This window comes from Rhopalosiphum maidis, chromosome 2 (genome assembly GCF_003676215.2).
Source record: "Rhopalosiphum maidis isolate BTI-1 chromosome 2, ASM367621v3, whole genome shotgun sequence".
Lineage (NCBI taxonomy): Eukaryota > Metazoa > Arthropoda > Insecta > Hemiptera > Aphididae > Rhopalosiphum > Rhopalosiphum maidis.
The window spans coordinates 29198156-29219609 of record NC_040878.1 but is presented as its reverse complement, the minus strand read 5'-3'; the positions used below and the strand labels follow the sequence as shown (position 1 = coordinate 29219609).

The following is a 21454-nucleotide window of genomic DNA, read 5'->3' as shown; positions in this document are numbered from 1 at the left end:
TGCATTCTACACTAAATTTTACTAAGAGTTATTTTTATATTCAACGCGAGTTAAATTTATTAAAAAATAGCATATTATATGTTTATTTTTGAAAATTTTAAGAACTAAATGAAATTAAAACATCGACATTTTTTCAATTTTATTTTGAGTTTAAATATTTAATGTTGAGGTTTTAGAGTTGAATATCGATGTAATATGATGTATTGTATACACGCACTCAAATTTTTGATAATCTTTATATATATGAAAATTTATTAAAGGTTAGTAAAATAAATTTATTAATGATTTCATCAATTATATTGGGATAAAATTATTGTAATTATTTTCAGAATTGACATACTTGATATAATAGATATTTAAAAGTTTTAAAAAAAATTAGCATTGAAGGTAGGTTTATTATTTTGGTAATAACAGCTACGTTACTGCGCGAGAAAAGTAATAATTCAATTATGCTTATTCAAATATTTATACCAGGAGCGAATTTATACTGCGTCGCCTCAAGCCATTTTACTTTAAGCATCCTTTTCTATAGACCTCATACCATCTACCACTAAATACTAAATTGTTGTCATTAAAATTTTGTTGCAAAAATAAATTACGTAAAATGATAGAGTGAACTAATTGTTACAGTAAAAAATGTTTGCCTATGCGTCGTTAGTATTTTCATTTACATATATATTAGCAATGGTGTACATTTACAAAGACAATACCTACGTTAGAATTTATACAATAATAATTATGAACTATGATTAAAAAAATTTTTTTTTTTTTATATACTTTTTTAATATGTTGACATATGTGGAACTATATTTAATAAACATCAAAAATATTTCAATATTTGTAAATCTGCTATAAAGAAATTAAAATTAATAAAAAAAATAATCAAACATGTTATTTAATATTTTATGATGTTTGTTTGAAAGATTTTCTATTTATGATATATTTTTTGTTTGTTTGTAGCATTTACACAAATACATTTAAACCATTTAAAATAATGTTAAAGTTAAAAGCATCTAAATTTTCAATAATTTTTTAACATTTTTTTTTTTTTTAAAGGTGAATATGTTTTATTAAACATCAATTTATTATATTAAACAAATAATAATAAAAGTTAAGTATATAATATATACAATATATCTCTAGAATTTTAAATTTAAATAATATAATTAATGTATCTACGTGTTATATTTTTTAAAACTAATTAACTACGCGTTTTCATTCTAAAATAATGTATATAATTCTTTTGTAATAATACATGTAATGTGTATTGTAGTTTATACTATTTTTGCATTGGTTTACTGTATATTGTTACATACTATTTTAATATGGTTTTTTATATTTTTATATATCATGTATGATGTATGTCTGTTCGTGTCGGTTTTGATTACAATATTGTATTTTATGGCAATAGATGTATTTATAATTAATATTATTACAAGTGATTAAAGATGATTATCGGTCAGTTATACCTATCTATAATGTGATCTTTTATTACACAAACACGGACACAGAGTTATCCAATATCCATATAAAAGTTTCAAACATGCAATCAACTACCTATGTGCAATTTAAATGTTTAGTATAATTTATTTTTCCTGGATATTATATTATATTTTAATTGGATGAACAATAGCAAAAACAGAAAACTTTTAAATAATTGAAGAAAAAATAATATATATTAAATTATTATTTTAGCCCATTCGATCGTCAAAATCATTATTACAATTTTGTTGGAATTATTTTTCGTTATAATTTCGAATATTATTTCACTGGTTTTGATTGGAATATATTGTTAAAAATATAATGGATATAAAATGACAACGAAATAATATTCATCATTGAAGGACAATTTCCTATTCGTGACGTTTTGTTATAAAAAAAATGTAGATTATATCTGAACACAAGGTAACATTATGTTTCTCATTATTTAAAATGTGTTTAAATGTACATTATTGTTGGTCTATACTATATAATTACTATATACAAGGGTCGGTAAATGCCTTTGTTGTTACAGTACACTCCTTAATGTCGGGCTAGGTTTATAAATTTCAAGTTATTTCAAGCAGTACCTATGAAAATTTGCCACAACACTAATGACTATAATAACGTGTATAATATGCGTGTGGTACTTCTAATTCTCAAACCTCGCGAAACATTTTACACGATTGCAGTTTTTGATTACCTACAAACAACAGTTTGATTTGGTTGTAAAACTTATTCAATAATATTTTAATGTATTGTTTTTGTTATTTACTATACGTATTTGATATCATGGCTAGAGCATAATATTATAGGTATTATTGCATTGTAATCTTCATTATTACTTCAAAAATCATAGTGTTGAATTGTACTGTTATACGGATGTAATGCATCCTAAAATAAAAAATAAATGATGTTATGGTCAATATGTGCGACTGTAATATGTATCGATTGTGTCCACGTAATGCAATCAACGGGTCGTGCGATATTATTAAGGTTGGTACCATCTCTTTCTGGTAAGCGTAATACACACAGACATACCGTATATCACGTCATGTACGGCATGTTTTATTCGCCTAGTAACCGTTTATTGTTGTTATTATATTTCTGGAGTAAATGAAACATATACGATTCATAAATCTGTCACTAGCATTACGCGGTCAGGCCTTAAAAGGTCTTCTACCGCGAGGCCATAAATTTTTGTCAAAACCAAAAAAAACGAAACCGGCCGTTTAATGGAGTCTTGTGGACCCTATTTCAGCGCCCCCATATTGTTTTTACGTACATAAACACACACACCCTCACACACACAGGCACATATAAAAATAATATACACTAGTTGGCATCAAACATAATTGATATACATTTTTCATTAAAAAAAAGGAATTGTTTATATACTAATAGCGTATACTGCAAAGATATTAAAAATAAACAGAAAATCCATGGGGTGGATGTTTACGCGTGGGGTCGAATTCTGGGAAACGGCAATAAAACAAAAATATACTGCTAATCTGAAATGATGAAATGCTTATACTAAATCATACTCTTAAATTATATTATACTCTTTGGTATATTTGTGTAAATCGATATTTGAATAAAGTACGTGTACTTACAGAAATATACCCGTCCAATCAAAATTGTACAATAAATATTGTCATTTGGATAATGTGCGCATATAAAATATCAAATGTGTTTAACATTTTGTTTTTAAATATTTATCATTGTACGTATTTTTTTGTAAATATTTTTAAGTTATAAACGAACTTTATACTTTATTATTAATAGTTAAAAATGTTAACATTCTAATTATTTATCTTTGTAACTATTGTGTCAGGTAGACGTTTCATTGTATTTTATTTTTCAGTTGAATTCTTCAACTTTTTGTTTTACTAAATGGCGCAGTTAGTAATATAATAATTTTAAATAATTTTGGCATCATAGTTTGTATAGGACGAAATGTATGCATTGTACGTTTTGATTAATTATGGTTTCCATAATTTATGTTATATACCTACTTATTGTATTGTTATACTATACTAAAAACCAAGAAATGATAAATGTCAGAGTTTTAATTATGACAAATAGAATGTGATGAGAACTTATAAATGGTTATCGACTATCGTAATATCGTCATTTATGGGTTATTTATGAAATGTCTACTCTGTTTTTAAAGTATAGTGAGTGGTCATCACACATAGAAATTAAGTTCAATCTACAATAAATATGGGAGTTAAAAGTAAAATGTCAAGTTAATAGTTAATTCTACTTTTGATAACACTTTTTTGGGAGTCATCATGAATATAATATACCACTTGACAATTATTATGAATTGTCGTGACAATAATTAAGCGTAAATTAAGAAACAATAAATAGTTACTTTAAAACTCTCGTGTGTTGGTATAAAATATATTTAAGTAGTCAATCTATAATATTATGATAGTTTCATTATAACTACCATGGTTAGTAGATTTGATTACCAAGATGACTTTATTTTAACAGCATCGAACATAATTTTAACATAAAAAAATAGTAAAATTTACAAATGAATAACGACGTAATTTTAACTATTAATAATAAGTAGACATAAGATCAAAAGAGTGTTGATTCAACTACAAGACAGCCTTAGATCAAAATTGGCGTTCGAAATTGTATAACATTGACAATCGTTGTAGTTAAAACAACTCAACATTTCTATGCATGTGCGATATAGTATCGAATTTAATATGTTTAACATTTACCTGAAATGTAAAGCTCAATTAAATTCCCTATGAGTAAATTAAAGTTATACTATATATTTATATGATTTACTTTCAGTACAGTTTATTGTAACTAGTTATTAATTAAATAACATAAATAATACATATATATTGTACTATAAAGTATAAATACATCTAACATCACAATATATTTTAAAGTAATAATAATAAAAAAAATAAAATGTTTGATGTTTTGTATTTATTATTTAGTATTTTCTACTTAATATTGTTTGATAATTATTTTAAACTATATAAGTATGAAATAGTAGTATTATTATTATTAGAATGGGTATAGTTAATAATTAAGTACAAGTATTCAAATGTTATACGTATATACTTTAATAAATTTATAATAATAATAAACCATAACGCTATTATTCAAAAAAAAAAAAAAGAATTAAAAACCTAATTGTTAAGTGATAAAAAAATAATAGTGAAATAATAAGTTACAACCGTTAACAAGATTATCAACGTATTAATACAATAATAGTTATCAAACCATAGGGTATTGATAAAAAAAAAAAATAACATATTTTTTTAATATTATCGAAATTTTTTACAAAAAGTAAAATTTTTAATTTTGAAATTCTGAACCTTACTTATGTATGTAAGAATAATATGGAATATAAGAAGTTGAAAATAATCCAAAGTATAACTTAAAAACTAAATAATTATTTTCCTAACACTATAATAAATAGTGGACGCCGCTTATAAGACACGCGGATATAAGGTTCACTCACTTATTAGACTTAAAATCGTCTGGAACAATCCGAACATATCCAAATACATTATAAAACATTCGGTTATAAGACTAAATTTCGTAAAAAAAAAAAATGGTAAAAAATAAATATTGTTGGTTAAAATTTATAAATAAATTGGTTTTCAAAAATTTCATATTTTTTGGATTATTTCTGGTTTTGATTCATGTTTTATAATATGTGTATGTATAACAAATTTTATCGCATTTCATATTTTTTGCAATAATTATCGTATATCATAAGTATATAATATATATTAGAGTAGATTAAAATTAAAGCAAAAAATGTAGTAAAATAAAATTCATAAATATGCAATTAAAAAATGTTTTCCTACTTCACTTATAAGATTCATTCGGTTATAAGACTCACTTTGTGCTGGTCCTAAAGTGAGTCTTATAGGCGGCGTCTACTGTACATAAAGCAATAGTTAGTACCTAAGTAATGAACCTATGGTTAATGACAAATTTATCCATTGAAATAATTTAAGAACTAAAAAGTATACAAAAAATGTTATTAAAAAAGTGTATAATATTATAATTACATTTAATTTAGGTTACACAAGCATTCATAATTATGTAAAAGGAATTAAGAATTAATATTATTACGGCTCTTTATAATAATACAAGTGTTTTTCCGTCGAAATATTAAAAATTTTAAGTTTTAACGTATTTTTAATTGTATTAAGCAAATTATTATATCTTTATTTTTTGTTTTTTAGAAACAGCCAACACAATATTATATGGTTTGTATGAAATAAAAAAATGATAATTGATTTATTTACTGAAAACATTATTACTGTAAACATAGGAAAAGTATAATCTTTAATTGATAGGTATCAACAGTTTATAGTATTGAGTACGTAATGTGGATATTATACTTGCTTTTACAAAGTTATAATAATTATTTAATTTATTCAATATAGTAATAATAATCCTCCAAAGTTATATAAGCTCAAAGTTAAAATATTTAATTGAGCTGGTCGCACTCAGTGAATACATATTAAACAGTGATTTATACACATTCAATTACCATAAGCTTATATTGATGATAATTGTCTATTTAATGCATATTATGTATATATATCTAATGATACGTATATTCGTAAGATACGTGGTTGAATCATCTTTATTTTGAATTATTTAACACATTACATATACCTTAGTCGTAATTGTTATCTAAAGGTTAACGTCTCGCCGTAGTAGGTTCTTATTGTATAATTGTGATGAGAATAGTGTCTTCATTATTTATATTTCATTTAGGACATGTTGACAAAAAACATTAGATCTTCATAAAACGTAGGTACTAAAATATCACTATGCGAAGTTTAGGGTTTATGTAAATATACTTAAATCATTGCAAAATAAATTAAAATTATTTTTAGAGGTAAATTTTGAGTTATTCTATTGATTATGTTTTTAAATAACTAAAACTAAAAATTAAAATTATTTTTATATAATATTATGAGGTTCATTAGCACATTATTGTTGTGATTTTTCTATTGTTTTAAGTTAGCAGGTTAAAATGTGGTGTGTGAACATGCAGACATATAAGCTCAGAGTTTTTATTGTTACAAGTATATATTTACACACACACACACACACACACACATTTATCGCGTTTTAAGGATGAAGAAGTTGTACAACATACTTCAACAGTACTTGAAACTTACGATTTTTATATTATTTCTAAGAGATCATTAAGCCATAGCCGGCAGGTTTTCACTAGTTTTAGGATTTATTATGAAAATTCCCCTTTGTAATATAAAATGAAATAACTCTGACGTGTATTTCAAATAACAACATAAAAAACATATTCTGAGAATTTCATAAAATAACTCACCTGTACGTTTTTGCTGAAAAAATTGTTGGTGAATATGTGCACAGCCGAAAAATTTCTTACTTCGCTAAATTCGAATATTAGTTCCACAAATCCTTTTGAAAAAGATTCTTTACGCCATCCAACCCATCCGTTACCTAAATAAAAAAAATAATGTGAATTATTAGACTATTTTTTATCAGATTAATTTTATTAAAAATTATTTAATAATGACTTTTAAGTTTAGATCGATATCGTATAATAAAAATAATATATTAGTAGGTCATATAACGAATTTCTTTTAGAAATAATTTCAGAACAACCGATTTGTTTCACATTTCAAGATATAATACTTTATTTCAATAATATGTAGTATCTATACATCATTTTAATTTAAATAAAATTGAAAAAAAATATAATTTATCAATATTCTTATTAAACGACTATGTTCTTTAATAGTATATATGAAAATTTTTAAAACAAGTTATCGTGATCGTCAACAAAACCATCGTGAAACATTAAATTCCGATAAGTATTATAAATACAATACTCGACGAATAAAAATATTTTATATTTTATAGACGGCAGTACAACATTAGTAGATATTATATACAATTTGGACATAAATAAATATATTTTTTATGATTAATTTAGGTTCTAAGCGGACGACAGAGGCTGCTGGTTCTATAATAAAAAATTTTTACCTTTTTTATTTTCTGTTAAATTTTTTTATAGCAGTAAAAAAGGTCGAACAGATTAAATCTTTGGAGTTTAGAATGGAACATAGAATATACTTTAAGTAGCTCGTTTTTCGAATTTTCAAGTAGTTTTCAGAAAAATCAAAAAATCGAAAAGTCACATAAAAATAGATAGTGAAATGTAAGTTTTTCCAACATCAAGACCGACCACTCTTTTCTAAATCATTTTTAAAATTAAATGATTCATTATTAATTTTTAATTTAATGATAATCACTTCAGTGATTTATTCGATTTCTGAATTTTTCATTATATACTATTATTTTATACTTTTATTATACAGATATATGTTAATAACTATAAATTATGTGCAGGCATTTAAAAAAAAACCGTGTAGATATAGAAAATAGTATTGTATTTAAAAACTAATTCCTTGGTATTATTATGATTATAAATTGTTATCTACAAATAGTAGCATTAATATTCAGTATTATATTATGATATTTATGTGCTTTTTTTTTAAATCCATAATATCCTAAAATATTTAATATTTTAATCAATGCATTAAGTATAATATTTCAATGTATGTCAAAACTATGTGGTTGTTTATTGTATAATACATGGCATAAATATTAATATATAATATACATAGTATAGTAAGAAGAAAAATAACTTTTTAAAATACAAATTGCAAAATATTTTATTTTAATACTTTTTGCTAGATATCTTTTTTGATTTATTAAATATTATACCATAAGTAATTTTGTTTCTTTTACAAATATCATTATTATCTTATATATAATAATTTACATATTGTTTGTTTTTTTAAATACTTAACTTCTAGAACATAGGCATTAAATGTAAATTAGACTTCTTTAAAAATTCAAGAATAATTAGATGAATCATATAATAACTAATAAATTAATATTATTAAGTATTGTTAAAATAATTATTATTTAGCTAATCAATATTTAAAATATATGTTATCATATCATTTTTTAATTATCTGTTTTATATTTTACTTCATTGTTTAAAATTCAATTGACTATTTTATATTTAAAATTATTTGGTAATCCATTTAACATGATTTATTTCAAATGTAATTAAACCTATTTGAAGTTTTATGTCTTAAAAACATTTTTATATCGTTTTTCTCATCTTTACCATAGGTTCTACACACTGCATATAGTAAAAATCAATGATACTCAACTATTAGAGTCGTTGAAAAACTTTTCACAACATTTTAATGACATATCGCTTTTTATTTTTATTTTACGCGTTAAACAATAATTCTGTATTATTTTTATTATTGTTGTTTTTACGGCACTAGTAAAGTAATGATACAATTTACTATTATTTTTAAATCATTATATATAAGTGTGAATTTAAATTTAATTTTATTTCCACGACACGGAAATTTCGGTATAAGTTATTTAGGGAGCTCGTGTGTGATACAGTCACGATGGTTTATACTTATAGTATGCCACTATACTGTGTAAATTTATTATGACCCTCACCCCGCTACAGTTATTATGGTTTTCGCATTATATACTGTATTAAAAATTGCAATGGTGTATATAACGTAACATTATATATATATATATATATATTTGTCAGTGAAATAAATAATAATAATTATATTATGTATAAAAAAAAATATAATAAAAAAATGGGGAGGCATGTAGTAGAAGGCTCAAGGGTTAAAGTTAAATAACTCTTAGAATGCGGCTGGGACGGGGTGCGTAGTAGAAGGGAGCCCACAGTCATTACCCGTTGTTCCATTAGTATAGTTTTTCCCCGATTTACTTTATCGTATTTCATGTCATGCTCGGAGAGTCGTAATATTCAAAATTATACGCATATAACAATATTTATATATATATATATATACATGCATATTGCATACAATACGTTCACCTCCATTCCGTTATAATGAACCCCTACGTTTCCGTCCAACCACCCGCCGTTGCCTACTCCTTCACCCGCAACGTATACCCTGCTCGCCACTTCTCGTCGACCCCCTACTCCTCGTCACTAGCGGAAAATATTATAAGGCTTTCGTTTTCCGAAGTTACGCACGTTTATTTGTTATTGTTATTGCCGGGGATTTTGAAACATGAATTATTATTTATATACACGCGGAGACTGCAGCAGAACGCGTGCAAGTTTCCCGGGGCTTATTAAAACGTCCATATCATTAGCTTTTACAAACGTCACATTCCGCGAGTACAAACCGGCTGCGCTCTGAAAGTTTGAGCGCGCGGGAAAAATATTAATTGAATAAAGCGGTCCGTTGCCGTCACTCCCGCAGATGCCCGCGATGTTAATAACAATCATAATCATAATATATGCGAATAATATACTGTATACTTAATACTTGTACTATAAAATATTCTCTATATCATTATTGAAATAAGTGTTTATTATTACGGTGATAATCATCATCATCATCATCATCACCACCATCATCGGAGCTGTTGTTCTTTATAGTAAACTCTAATATAATAATATATTATTGTTATTAATATAACTACTTTATACTTTCTGCCGTCGAACACAGTAAAGCTGAGGATGTAAAATTATTATTCGACAACGAGCTATAAAATTAGACAGATATAATATAAGAGCGCGTAATATAATACAGATATATATATTATATACAACAATGGGTCGTTCGTGAGCGATTACGTATAAGAACGCTGCTGTCGCTTGGATTAATAATACGTGCTTACCGTTCCTGGATAATATATTTTGGAAGATGGGGTTTTACTTTTTGGTATATTTTATCGGTTAAACGGATGCCATTATATTGTATCATAAAATATACAGATTAGATTAATTAACTCTATTATACGGGTATTAGTCACAATATAGTACCAGCGGTGCGCCGTAGTCAAAAATGGTTATTACTTTAAAGTTGAGCATTTAATTAATAAATGTAATGTTTGTATGTAATAAAAACATTAAAAACAATATAATATAATGGTTGAAATAATAAAAACCCATGGTTTTGTTAATCACACAGACTTAAGTGATATGTATTATAACTTAAATATTTTATGGGACAATTATAAAACCATTTATTAATCATAAAAGTTATACTCTGTTATTTCCAAGTTATTTATTAATGTCCTAGGCTACCATAACAATTCAGTTCGTAAGATACTTCTGAATAGTTCAATATAAAACTTAGCGTTTTTATAATATCATTGTGTTACCTTTTCCGTAACCGATATCCATTTTATAGTTGTCCTCTCCCCGTACACCGTCGACCAAACGTCCGAGCCCTCCTTGAATTTTGTCGTCACGTACCACACCGTCGTACGAAAGGTCCGCCACGTCCGTATTATCACTGGCAGGTCCGTCCAACGGGATCGTGTAACTAGTTATTCCGTCTGCAAAAATATATTAAATTATTATAAATTATAACATGTGATTTTAATATACTGTAGTAGTAGTGGTGGAAGTACATTGTTATTATAATCGCATGATGATTTTTTACAAAAGAAATTGTTATGGTTTATGCACAGAGATGATAACTTTGAACCACACGAAGATATATGTATTTAAACACCAGGCTCACGTCACATACGTCATATACGCCAAAAAGGGTCACGACCTTTCGGTGAAAACACCTTCGAGGATATAACAATATGCACATGACGGGTTTGGAATTTCTACGGTTGCTAGAACCTTCCTAAATAATATACAGGAAACGGAGGGAAATGCGGCTCATCCGTGAGTGATGGACACTCTGAACGTTTGTATGAAAATAATAAATAGTATTGGCATGCGTGTATAACTATCTCTACTCCTATAGGTACATTCGTACACATACACACGTCACACACACACACACACACACACACACACACACACACCGCGTAGTATAGGTAGTTCGTTTATTAAAAACGAAACGCAAAAAACTGCCCGGACAGCAGGAAAATTTTTTTAGTAAAAAAAGAACCAATGATGGTGACAGTTTTTTCTTCGGAAAAACAAACTTATATGGAGTATATAATTACATAAAACTTTACACTGCATCGCCAAACGGTAAATATAAATTAACAAGTATTGTCAATATGATTTAGTACCCAAAACCCAAACGCGCGTCCATCATTATGTCCGAATGGTAAAATAACACTATACAAATATATGTATATTGTATAATGTATATATTATGGTATATGCACGTCAGCGAGAAAAAGGTCGTGAGGCCGCGTGTGACGGCACCGCAAAAGAGAACATTCTACGCTGTCCGGTTACATAATGATCGTTATAGCAGATTATTGTGGTGGGGGAGGGGTAGAGGTGTTACGTTTTTGATGAGTATTTTTTACTGAGAGGAAATACACATACAAACACTATATACTGTATATTATTTACTATATATTGCAGACCCGCCTGGTACGAGAAAACGTTTTACTAAAATTTCGTGACGGGCGCAATATGTATGTATTATAGTGTATACAATATACATAACTTTAAATTGTACATAGCACGAACATACAGTATTTTATATTTACAATGATATTGGTCTTAACGTGTTTTTAAATTTAAAATTTAGCATCCATCACATCCCGTTGAATGCTTTTGAATAAATTAAATTTTAAATAAACATATAACTTTAATTTCACATTATATCTATTAATATTTGTATATTCACTTTAATAACATCGTAATAAGATTATTAATGCATTTGGGTTTAAAATATATACCTGATGTAGAACCGAAATATAAAAATATGCTATATATTTAATAGTTATTATAATTTCAAATATTTGATGTTATTTATTTTATTCGTCTAGTATCGTAACACAAGCGTGGTATATGAACAGTTTTCGTTTATTTTTTTGGAAAGTATTTCACCTGTAGAACGCGGGATACATAAATGCAATTATACGGAAGTATATTATTTTAATATACAATATGTACATGTATACATGGGTCATTTAAGGTATAGTATAGGTTAAGTATATATTATAATATAATGTAAAACTGGCTTATCGACCAGTACTTCCAACACTAACCGACGGTAAGAACACGCACGACTTCTTCGATGGCAGATTGAATAAGTATATATGAATGCATTTCGTGGTAACGACATTATGCGCCAGAATGGTGGTGCAAATTATCGCTGTAAGGAAGTCGCTTCGCGAACGATTTCAGAGTGGTGACGGTGGAATAGGTGGGTTGATGGATGACTGGACGTTCGTTGCGCGGTGTATGTTGTAAACGACCAGGAGAGGACTGAGAAACGGTAATAGCACCGACGCCGCTGGTCAATTTGTAGGTATATGTAATAATATATTAAATTCTTCAAAGCCATCGTATTTATATTTATAAAATCCAAACTCCGTGGCACGTCATAATATACGTCGTCAACAACGTAATTTTGGTGTGGTTTTTCTGTGTCAAATTTTCCCAAACCTCGCACAACAGCTGTTACTGTATATACTGCGTATAGAAAGGTTTAGTAAACTCCGACGTAGCTGTATCCTAGAAATGCTCTGCAGTGGCAGTGGCAGCAGCGAGAACTTTTTCAGTCTTTGAGGAAAATTATATAATATTTTAAATACCACAGGACCACGCCACCTCCACAAAACCTTTACTAGTTTTTACGTCATAGTGACCAGCGGGAGGATTCATGCTCCCGCATTCACTAGACTAAATTTTTCACAAATTCTAAATCATAGAATAATATTGTGTATTTGTGAAAAAGAAATTTATTATGAGATATACAATCAACAATTATCTCAACGTAGATGCGTAGACCCCACGTGGTTATATTATAGTAAACCTGGCTGTAATCTGAGTAAGTACAAACATTTGGCGAATACGTGCATTAACCACATATTAATATACCTGTGGTAAGTACTACACACACACACATATATTTATAACTATTAATAATTATATTTTGAATATAATTTGAATTCCACGGAATTACTTAATAGAGATCCATATATCTAGTATTTCAAATAGTTGCTTCATTGGTTCCAAGAATACCCTATTATAGTCTAAACCATCTGGAAACTTCGTTTAAACGAGACGCGGATATAATATTATGTGGTCGAATGTATAGGTACGACTTATGAAAACTTGCAAACTTGCTCGAAAAAATATTCAAATTAAATATATAAAGAGGTACAAAAATGTAATAGTGACATTATTTTTTCCTCTATTTAATAAATGTTTTCTGTCCATTCTATAAATATATTTCTATTGTTTATTTCCTAAGAAACTATAGGTGTAACGAGTTAGAGACTTCCATCGTTATAAACCGATTATTATCACGAATAATGCACAATATACATTCAAAGTATACGTCAAGTTGTTTTTATCTACTACTAAGTTTTCTGAAAACTACCGTTGTTATCTTAAGCTAAGTTTTCCAAACAAAATAGGTGAGCATATATTTTGACATCTTAAAAACCTACCAAGAGATTATCCATTTATCGAAGAAACTGTTTTGATTGTGATTCAAACTTGTATGTCTTTGACGAAGTTTGCCTCAGTAAAATATCCAAAACACTCGAAACCATGGTCTCTGCAGAAACAAGTCAACTTAAAGCGTCAAAGGTTTAGATGTAGTGCTTAAGGGTATTTGATATAAGATTAATCGTATCATCTATTTAATAATAACTTAGGCCGTGATCTAATTTCATATTAAAAATTATTCTGTTATATTTTGATTGTAGATAATTTTTAATATAATAGTAAGTACATATTTACGTTCTAGATTTTGTAAATATCCATTTTAGTTATAAAATATTTTTTTAAATCGTTTATTCCTCGTTAAACTTAATACTTAATACTTTATTTTAAAAATGAGTGATAATTTTCTTTTTTTTCATTCTTTGTACGTATGTTTGTAAGTGTTTTTAATGGATTAAATCATTATTTATTATTTTTTAAATTCATTTGATTATAACATTATTTATATTTATTTATCATATGTAAATAAAATAAAAGACAATATTTTATTAAATAATAAGCGAATTTAATATTAACTAAACTAATAAATCTAAGTATTTTGTATCAAATCTATAATGAATGGCGGATTTACTTATATTTGAAGTTGTTATACAATTAAATTTAATAAATAGGCGTAGGATAATTAGCCAATATGATAAAGCTTTTCTTCACACGATGTAGTAGTTGTTTAATGTGAAATAAGACTATAAGCAATCAAAAGTAAAAATTATGTAGCTCTAAAAATAATAGCATGATTGTTTTCGAAACAAGGTGTATGAAAAATCTGATCATCTTTATTACAGTTTACATTAAAAAATATCAAGTTCACCATTTATCTGTATAATAATTATTAAGTAACCACATTATTAGTCCTATTAACCACACTTTAAATTAAAAAAAATAAATATTTTGTATTTATGACAAAAAATATAGATAACGCTTTATAACTTGTTTAAATAATAATAAAAATCAAATTTACCTTTTAACTTATCTACTTATTATTATTCTTATTAATTATTTTGATTATTTTATAGGTACAGGATTATACGCGTAGTGCATTACTTTTTGGTTAAACGCATTTTTATCGTTTGATGATATAGTTATAGTTTTAACGTACTTACATAATATATATTAATTATAAGTATATAATCAATAACTAAAGTAGTTTACACCAAATAAAATATTAAACGAGATGATACTTTTTCATACGCACTAACGCACTAGTTAAATATTTTAACTATAGATTCATGGAACATGGTCATTACTATTTACATACTGAGTTACGCAGTAAATAATTTATTAAAATCTATTTAAAATTTAATATATCCGAATGATTTTATAGTCATTAATATATATTTTTTCTTGAAATTCATATAAGCTTTTTAGCAAAGTTACGACGTTTAACTTTAAACTTATATTCGTTTATATTTTTCTTTAATTTTAAACAATATCATTCACTAACGGTGTGGCTTTATAATTAAACTGTCAGAAACTTAAGCCCAATAGCTTCACTGAATGGAAAATCGAACATAGCCTCTTAACTTCCAGTTTTAATGATAATGGTAGAAAAAATTTAATTTTCAAATGTCAATCAATATGCGTTTAATTTCCGAGTCATCCAGATAGAAAAAGTTAAAATATATATATATATATAATTTAATAATATACAAGTTTTGAATGCAACGAAGCAGGAATTTGTAAAGGTTTAATATAAATTCTTTAAGTACCTTCTGAAAATAAAAATAATAATAATAAAAATTACAAATAAAGAAAAATGTCAATTGAAAAGTTTTGATATTATTATATAAATATTTTTGGCATCTTTATAAGATAATGCTTAGAGTCCAACAGTTTACTAAAGGTCAGTAATAAACAAAATACTAATGGTTTTTTTTAAATTTTAATTATCGAGCCAATCTTTTTTTTTTACTCACCACTTTATTGTTTATATCTTTGTGCAAGGTTTCTGAATTATTAAAATTTACAATTCCATTAGGTTTATATTTTTACTGAATTGAAGATCTTAAATATTTGATACTTTCAATTCGGAAGAAATCTACAGTAATATATTTTATTCTTGTACTTACGACCATGACATAAAAAAATGGCAAATGTTTATTTAATACATACCTATCTTTAATCTTATCTATATATTTATTTTGACGAATATTCAGTAATTTTGAATTGTCAATCCATGTACGATGCAATGTAATTTTCTTTTGACAATTTGTTTATTGCCATCGTATTTTTAAATTAAATTTTAATATTGATAAATAACTAAAAATATCAATATATCTAACCTTCTTGAACATATTATATTCTTATATTTTCAACAAATTTAATGAGTTTATTTCAATGCAACTTTTTTAATAACATTTTCAGCTTTGCAGTACGAAGTTTTTTAAATAGTTTTTCTTTTCTTTTAAATGATCAAATATCATATGGAAAACACGTTTAGGAATATTTTATTTTTTTATAATATTATAATAACAATATATGATAATATAATATATTGATAGGTAGTATTTATATTTTATATAATCATTGTTTGAAAGCAAACGTAATATTTGTGTTAAAATCGTTGGAACAAGTGTACAACGTTTGAGATTTATGTGTGATATTAATATTAACGTTCGTTAATTATAAATACAAATTACTTTGAACAAATACGAACAATTTTTCTACCATTGCAAAAGGTCAATAAGGTGGTTATTGTATGTGTATTGAACAGTAACAATAGAGTTTGCTTTAAGAGGCTCATAACACGGTCGTGAACCAGAAACACGGACTTTTATATTAAGTTACCCGACAAAACCAATTTGTGTTCATCGGTGAAACGGACAAGCTTAAGTCAATTATTCACTTTATTATTACCGTTTCTGGCAAATGCGACCACGGTCAAAATGTCCGACGATCACCTAAATTTCCCACACAGTTTATTAATTAGCCAATCGATTAATTAGAGGGCTTTCTCCTTCAAGAACTCCGGTTATCGAATTACGCCGTCTAAATGATGTGATTATTTCCGTCATTATATCTATGCCCTTGCTAATAAGATAGTATTTTTAAGTGACCTGTCAAATAATTGTAATATATGTAGATTTTTGTAAAATTGGTTTCAGATTGCTTCATTTGGACGATATAGTACGATATTCATTTATTCATTTAGATGATACTCATTCAATATAATATTACAAACAAAATACTATTACATATTTATTTATAATAGATATTAGTGCTTGGAATCCTGTTGGATTGACTTTATAAATTGGTCATATTTACTCAAAATGTGATCATATATTCTTTAAAAAGTGAAATATTAATAAATTACGTGCGGATAAACGATTTCAAATTGTTCATATCTACGACGGTCATTAAAAAGAAACATGAAACACTTTTATCGCTAATTTTCTGTTAGCATTACAATTTAAATTGAAAACTACTGTCTTATTCTTTTTCTATTGGTTATGGCTACCATTGTTGCCAATTAATTAAAAGCAAAAAATATATATAATATATAATATATATATATACACCTATTTTAATAGTTTATATATATATAAACCGTTAGTCGCCTAAAAGTTTGCATTCGTTGAAACAATAACACAGGATTGAAAAATACGAAGAGAAAGAAAAAGAACCCGTCCACCGACAGGAAACTTTTCAATTACGTTTGCACGCAATGGCTAAGTTTTTCATTTTATTTTTTTCTTCGACTTGCGATTATTCTTCTTCTTTTTATTATTGTTTATTCTAATTAACGATTAATATTGGTTTTAAAATTCATCATCATAAAGTATAGTATATTTGAATTGATCATTATACACAATAATGTAAATTATATGCTGATTTCAGCAAAAATAAAGTTGTGTTTCTTACATAAAGACGTTATTGTAGATGTCTTTTTAATAATTGAATATACATGGTGAGTTCTATCTACATTCAATGGTTGTACTTATTACTATGAAATGGAATTATTCGACCAACAATTTATTAAAAATGAACGTTAATTTATACTTCGATATTTGTTTAAAATTCTAAAAATATATTAAATTGTTGATATATTATTTAAGTAGTGATGAATGAAAAATTAAATGTTTACTTAATATATTACTGTAAGTTATAATATTAATATTTTCTATTTACAGATTTTGATTTGTAATTTAAATTAAATTAAATCATTAAAAGCGGATAATTATAGTTTCATTTTCTAAAAAGACAGTCTAAAATATAATTTCAACTTAGATTAGCATATTGCTTAGGTATCATAACATTTTTCAACCCGAGGATTTTATTTTATTTCAACGTCCCAGTGAGCTATTATTAATAGAAAATTAAGCATAATATGAAGTTACACTACATTAGTACATTTATAATTTCGTAAGTGGCTTGTGACCTTGTGGGACTTAAGTAATTCAACACAAACTCTCTGGTTACTCATCAAATTAAAACAGTTGAAATACGGATGGATTTTTGCAACTTTTATCAAAACAATAAATAATAATGTATATTAAATTATTTTACAATAATATTATAATTTATACAAAAAAAAAAAAACTCTTTTTTATTGATGTAATCAGTGGCGGTTCGTATGTATGTGCACAAGTGCACGTGTACTACCTACCCAAACTAAAGAAAAATTAAAAACATAAATCATAATAATACGACTAAGTACCTGTAATGTAATTAAGATTATTTTTCAAAATATGAAAACATAAATTCAGAATATTATGAAAATAATATGATATTTGGATTGGGTTATTTCGACTGCCAAACAGCCGTCCGGTTGTCCGCGACGGAACGGTATCGGCGTGTATTATTATAGAAGTGCAGTTGTGCACAGAATCGTTGTGCACATTAGTACAGTGTAAAAATTAAAGCAAGTCGAAACACGCAACCCGCGTTATAATGGAATTGATGTGCACATTTGTTTGTGTGCACATAACTAATTAAATTGTTTTCAGCGAATTATTTTCGACGTCGCCACGTCGTTGCGCGTCGGCATCGGCATTATTATTATGTTATTATAGTTTATTTTTACTCTCATTCGTTTAATATATTCCGATTATCAGCTGATAATATTAGCTAGTCGATCACTATCGGAAATTCAAAACATTAATCGTGTTTCTGTTTTTTATTGACGACCGACATTAACGTATATTAATATAAATAATATAATATTATTCGTGTATTATTATTATTACTTGTAAAAATATAAACAAAAGAAAAGGTAATTGGTAAATAACTAAAATTTGTAAATAATTATTTAATACAATTTATGTTATATATATATACATAGGTTAGGTTACATGTATATTTATACTATATTGGTCATATTTTTTTGGATGTAACACGAGCCGCCCACTGGATGTAATAATAAATTATAATATTATATTTTCACCACTAAACCAGTAGGAAAAACAATAAAAATAAAATTCATATGAAAATGTATTTTTAATTTAAATTTTTTATCATAGTAGGCATCTACAATGATAGATTATATATTAAAATTAATTATTTTTATTTCTTATACATCAATTATAACGGAATGATATGTTTATTAAATTTAATACGAGGTAATATATATACAGTTTATATTTAATACATAATAAATAATTATTAAAGTTTTTGAATATTTAATTTATTTTATATAGGCTATATTCTCGTATTTTGTAAAGTTCGAATGTTTCAGAAAGGTATTTATTGAGGAAAAGTCATCGAAAATATCAGATTAATGACGTTAAATAGTAAAAAACGAAAGCAGAATTGTTTTATAAAAAAAAAACAATATAAATTAATAATTTTCAAAGAGTAATAATTGTATAGCGCAGTTTGATTCAAATGAAAGTATTATCATACAATATGATATTTTAAGTGAATTTTGATGTTTTTTTTATTTATTATTAGAATTTGGAGTCAATTAGCCGAATCATCTCAATTATTTTCAATATATTTAATATCTGACTAACCGACCCTTTTCAACGTCCGGTTAATATAAGCCAACACGAGCCGCATTATAATCCGTTAAGGATTTGACTGTATCAGATATATGCACCAGACGAGGGAAAAAAAATTCTAACCCCAGGTAACTGTTAGGGGTCGAATACTGGTTATTATTTTGGCGTTTGCTGAAACTTTGGTACTCGGAGTAGTGTACACCGCATGGTGAAACGTGTCCAGCGTGATTAATCGAAATTCCGGTCGGTTGTTCGGTAGTAGAATATTGCGAACCGCGGTGTGTTTGCGAGGGAAGGGGTAGATGATGTTTGTTACGGGGTGGAAATGCGTGGCCGTCCATATTTTCCTATGTTTTTGTTCCGGTATAGTATGTATATTGTATATAATATACTCTACAGTATATACAGACTGCTACAGTGTTACACAGACAGCCGGTTAGTCCAAAGAAGTATATTGCTGTCACGTACGGAAATCTCGTATCCATATATTGCATTAAGAGCCAATTTTTTTCCCCTCTTTGATATTATTTTAGGTTATAAATTCTAAAATGAATTATTGCCGTACCATTAAGAATCAACAAACTTAAATGAACATCCTGCCAGCTTTTGTTGCGAAGTCGATCTCTCTCGAAACACTAAGCAATAGAAACTGCAATAAATTCTTATTTTAAAATAAGAGTTATTATAATTTTGAATGTACCATACGGATTTGCACTTACACGTACGGTTATATGGAACAATAATTTTTTTTGATTTCGTGCCAATGTCAATGCTTTGATGTCAAGCAAACATAACTATGATTGTGCATATCGTATAAAAAGCCTATAGTCATAAGAATAATACAATATTAAACACGGGTAACTACTAAATACAATGTCTGTGCATTGAATTATTTAATAATAATTGGACGGTAGTTATACACACACACACACATATATATATATATGTAATCGAGTTAGTAAATAACGAGTCTTATATATGGTATGGGAGCTCAGACAAATTGGAAATAAGGGCAATACGCTTTAATCCTTTATAGTTATATCGATAAGATGGACAAAGCCGTCACCACGTTGTATGCGCAGAAGGGATATACTTACTATGAAAGTGTAATAAAAAAAAGAACACTAAAGAACGCAAAAAGGGTTTTTGTTAAAACGAGTAAGCCTTTGGGGGTAAAATTTCTTGTTAGCCACAACTATCAAAGGTGCCGGTGGTAAATGTAGCGGTAAAATAATATATTATTATACCAATAGTCTTTTGCGGACCAAAGGCTTTTAGATGCCGTATACAACGAAACACGTGTGGGAAGAATTCAACTGGGTTTTAGTAATGGCCAATACGTTCTCGGCAAAAAAATTATTAGATAAAATAAAAAGGGGTGAAAAAACCTTTCACCTGTTATTTTCCAATTCCTATTTTCCATTTGTATTTCACTTTCAGCCACCGACACGTATCTATCGGTAAATATCAACAGAATAGAAGCTAAAATCTCCGAGACACGTGCGTCATCCATTTA

General features: G+C 26.9%; 1 protein-coding gene across 2 annotated transcripts in view; it reads right to left on the bottom strand.

Annotated features, from left to right (window-relative positions):
- The window catches only part of LOC113551498 (discoidin domain-containing receptor 2-like), a 159185-nt gene that overhangs the window by 16390 nt on the left and 121341 nt on the right, over positions 1–21454 (bottom strand). For both annotated transcript variants that reach the window (XM_026953767.1, XM_026953766.1), the window contains 2 exons: positions 10723–10899; positions 6833–6966 (listed from right to left, as the gene is read on the bottom strand). In XM_026953767.1, coding sequence (XP_026809568.1) covers positions 6833–6966; positions 10723–10899 — 311 coding nt within the window. The remainder of the gene's footprint in view (positions 1–6832; positions 6967–10722; positions 10900–21454) is intronic.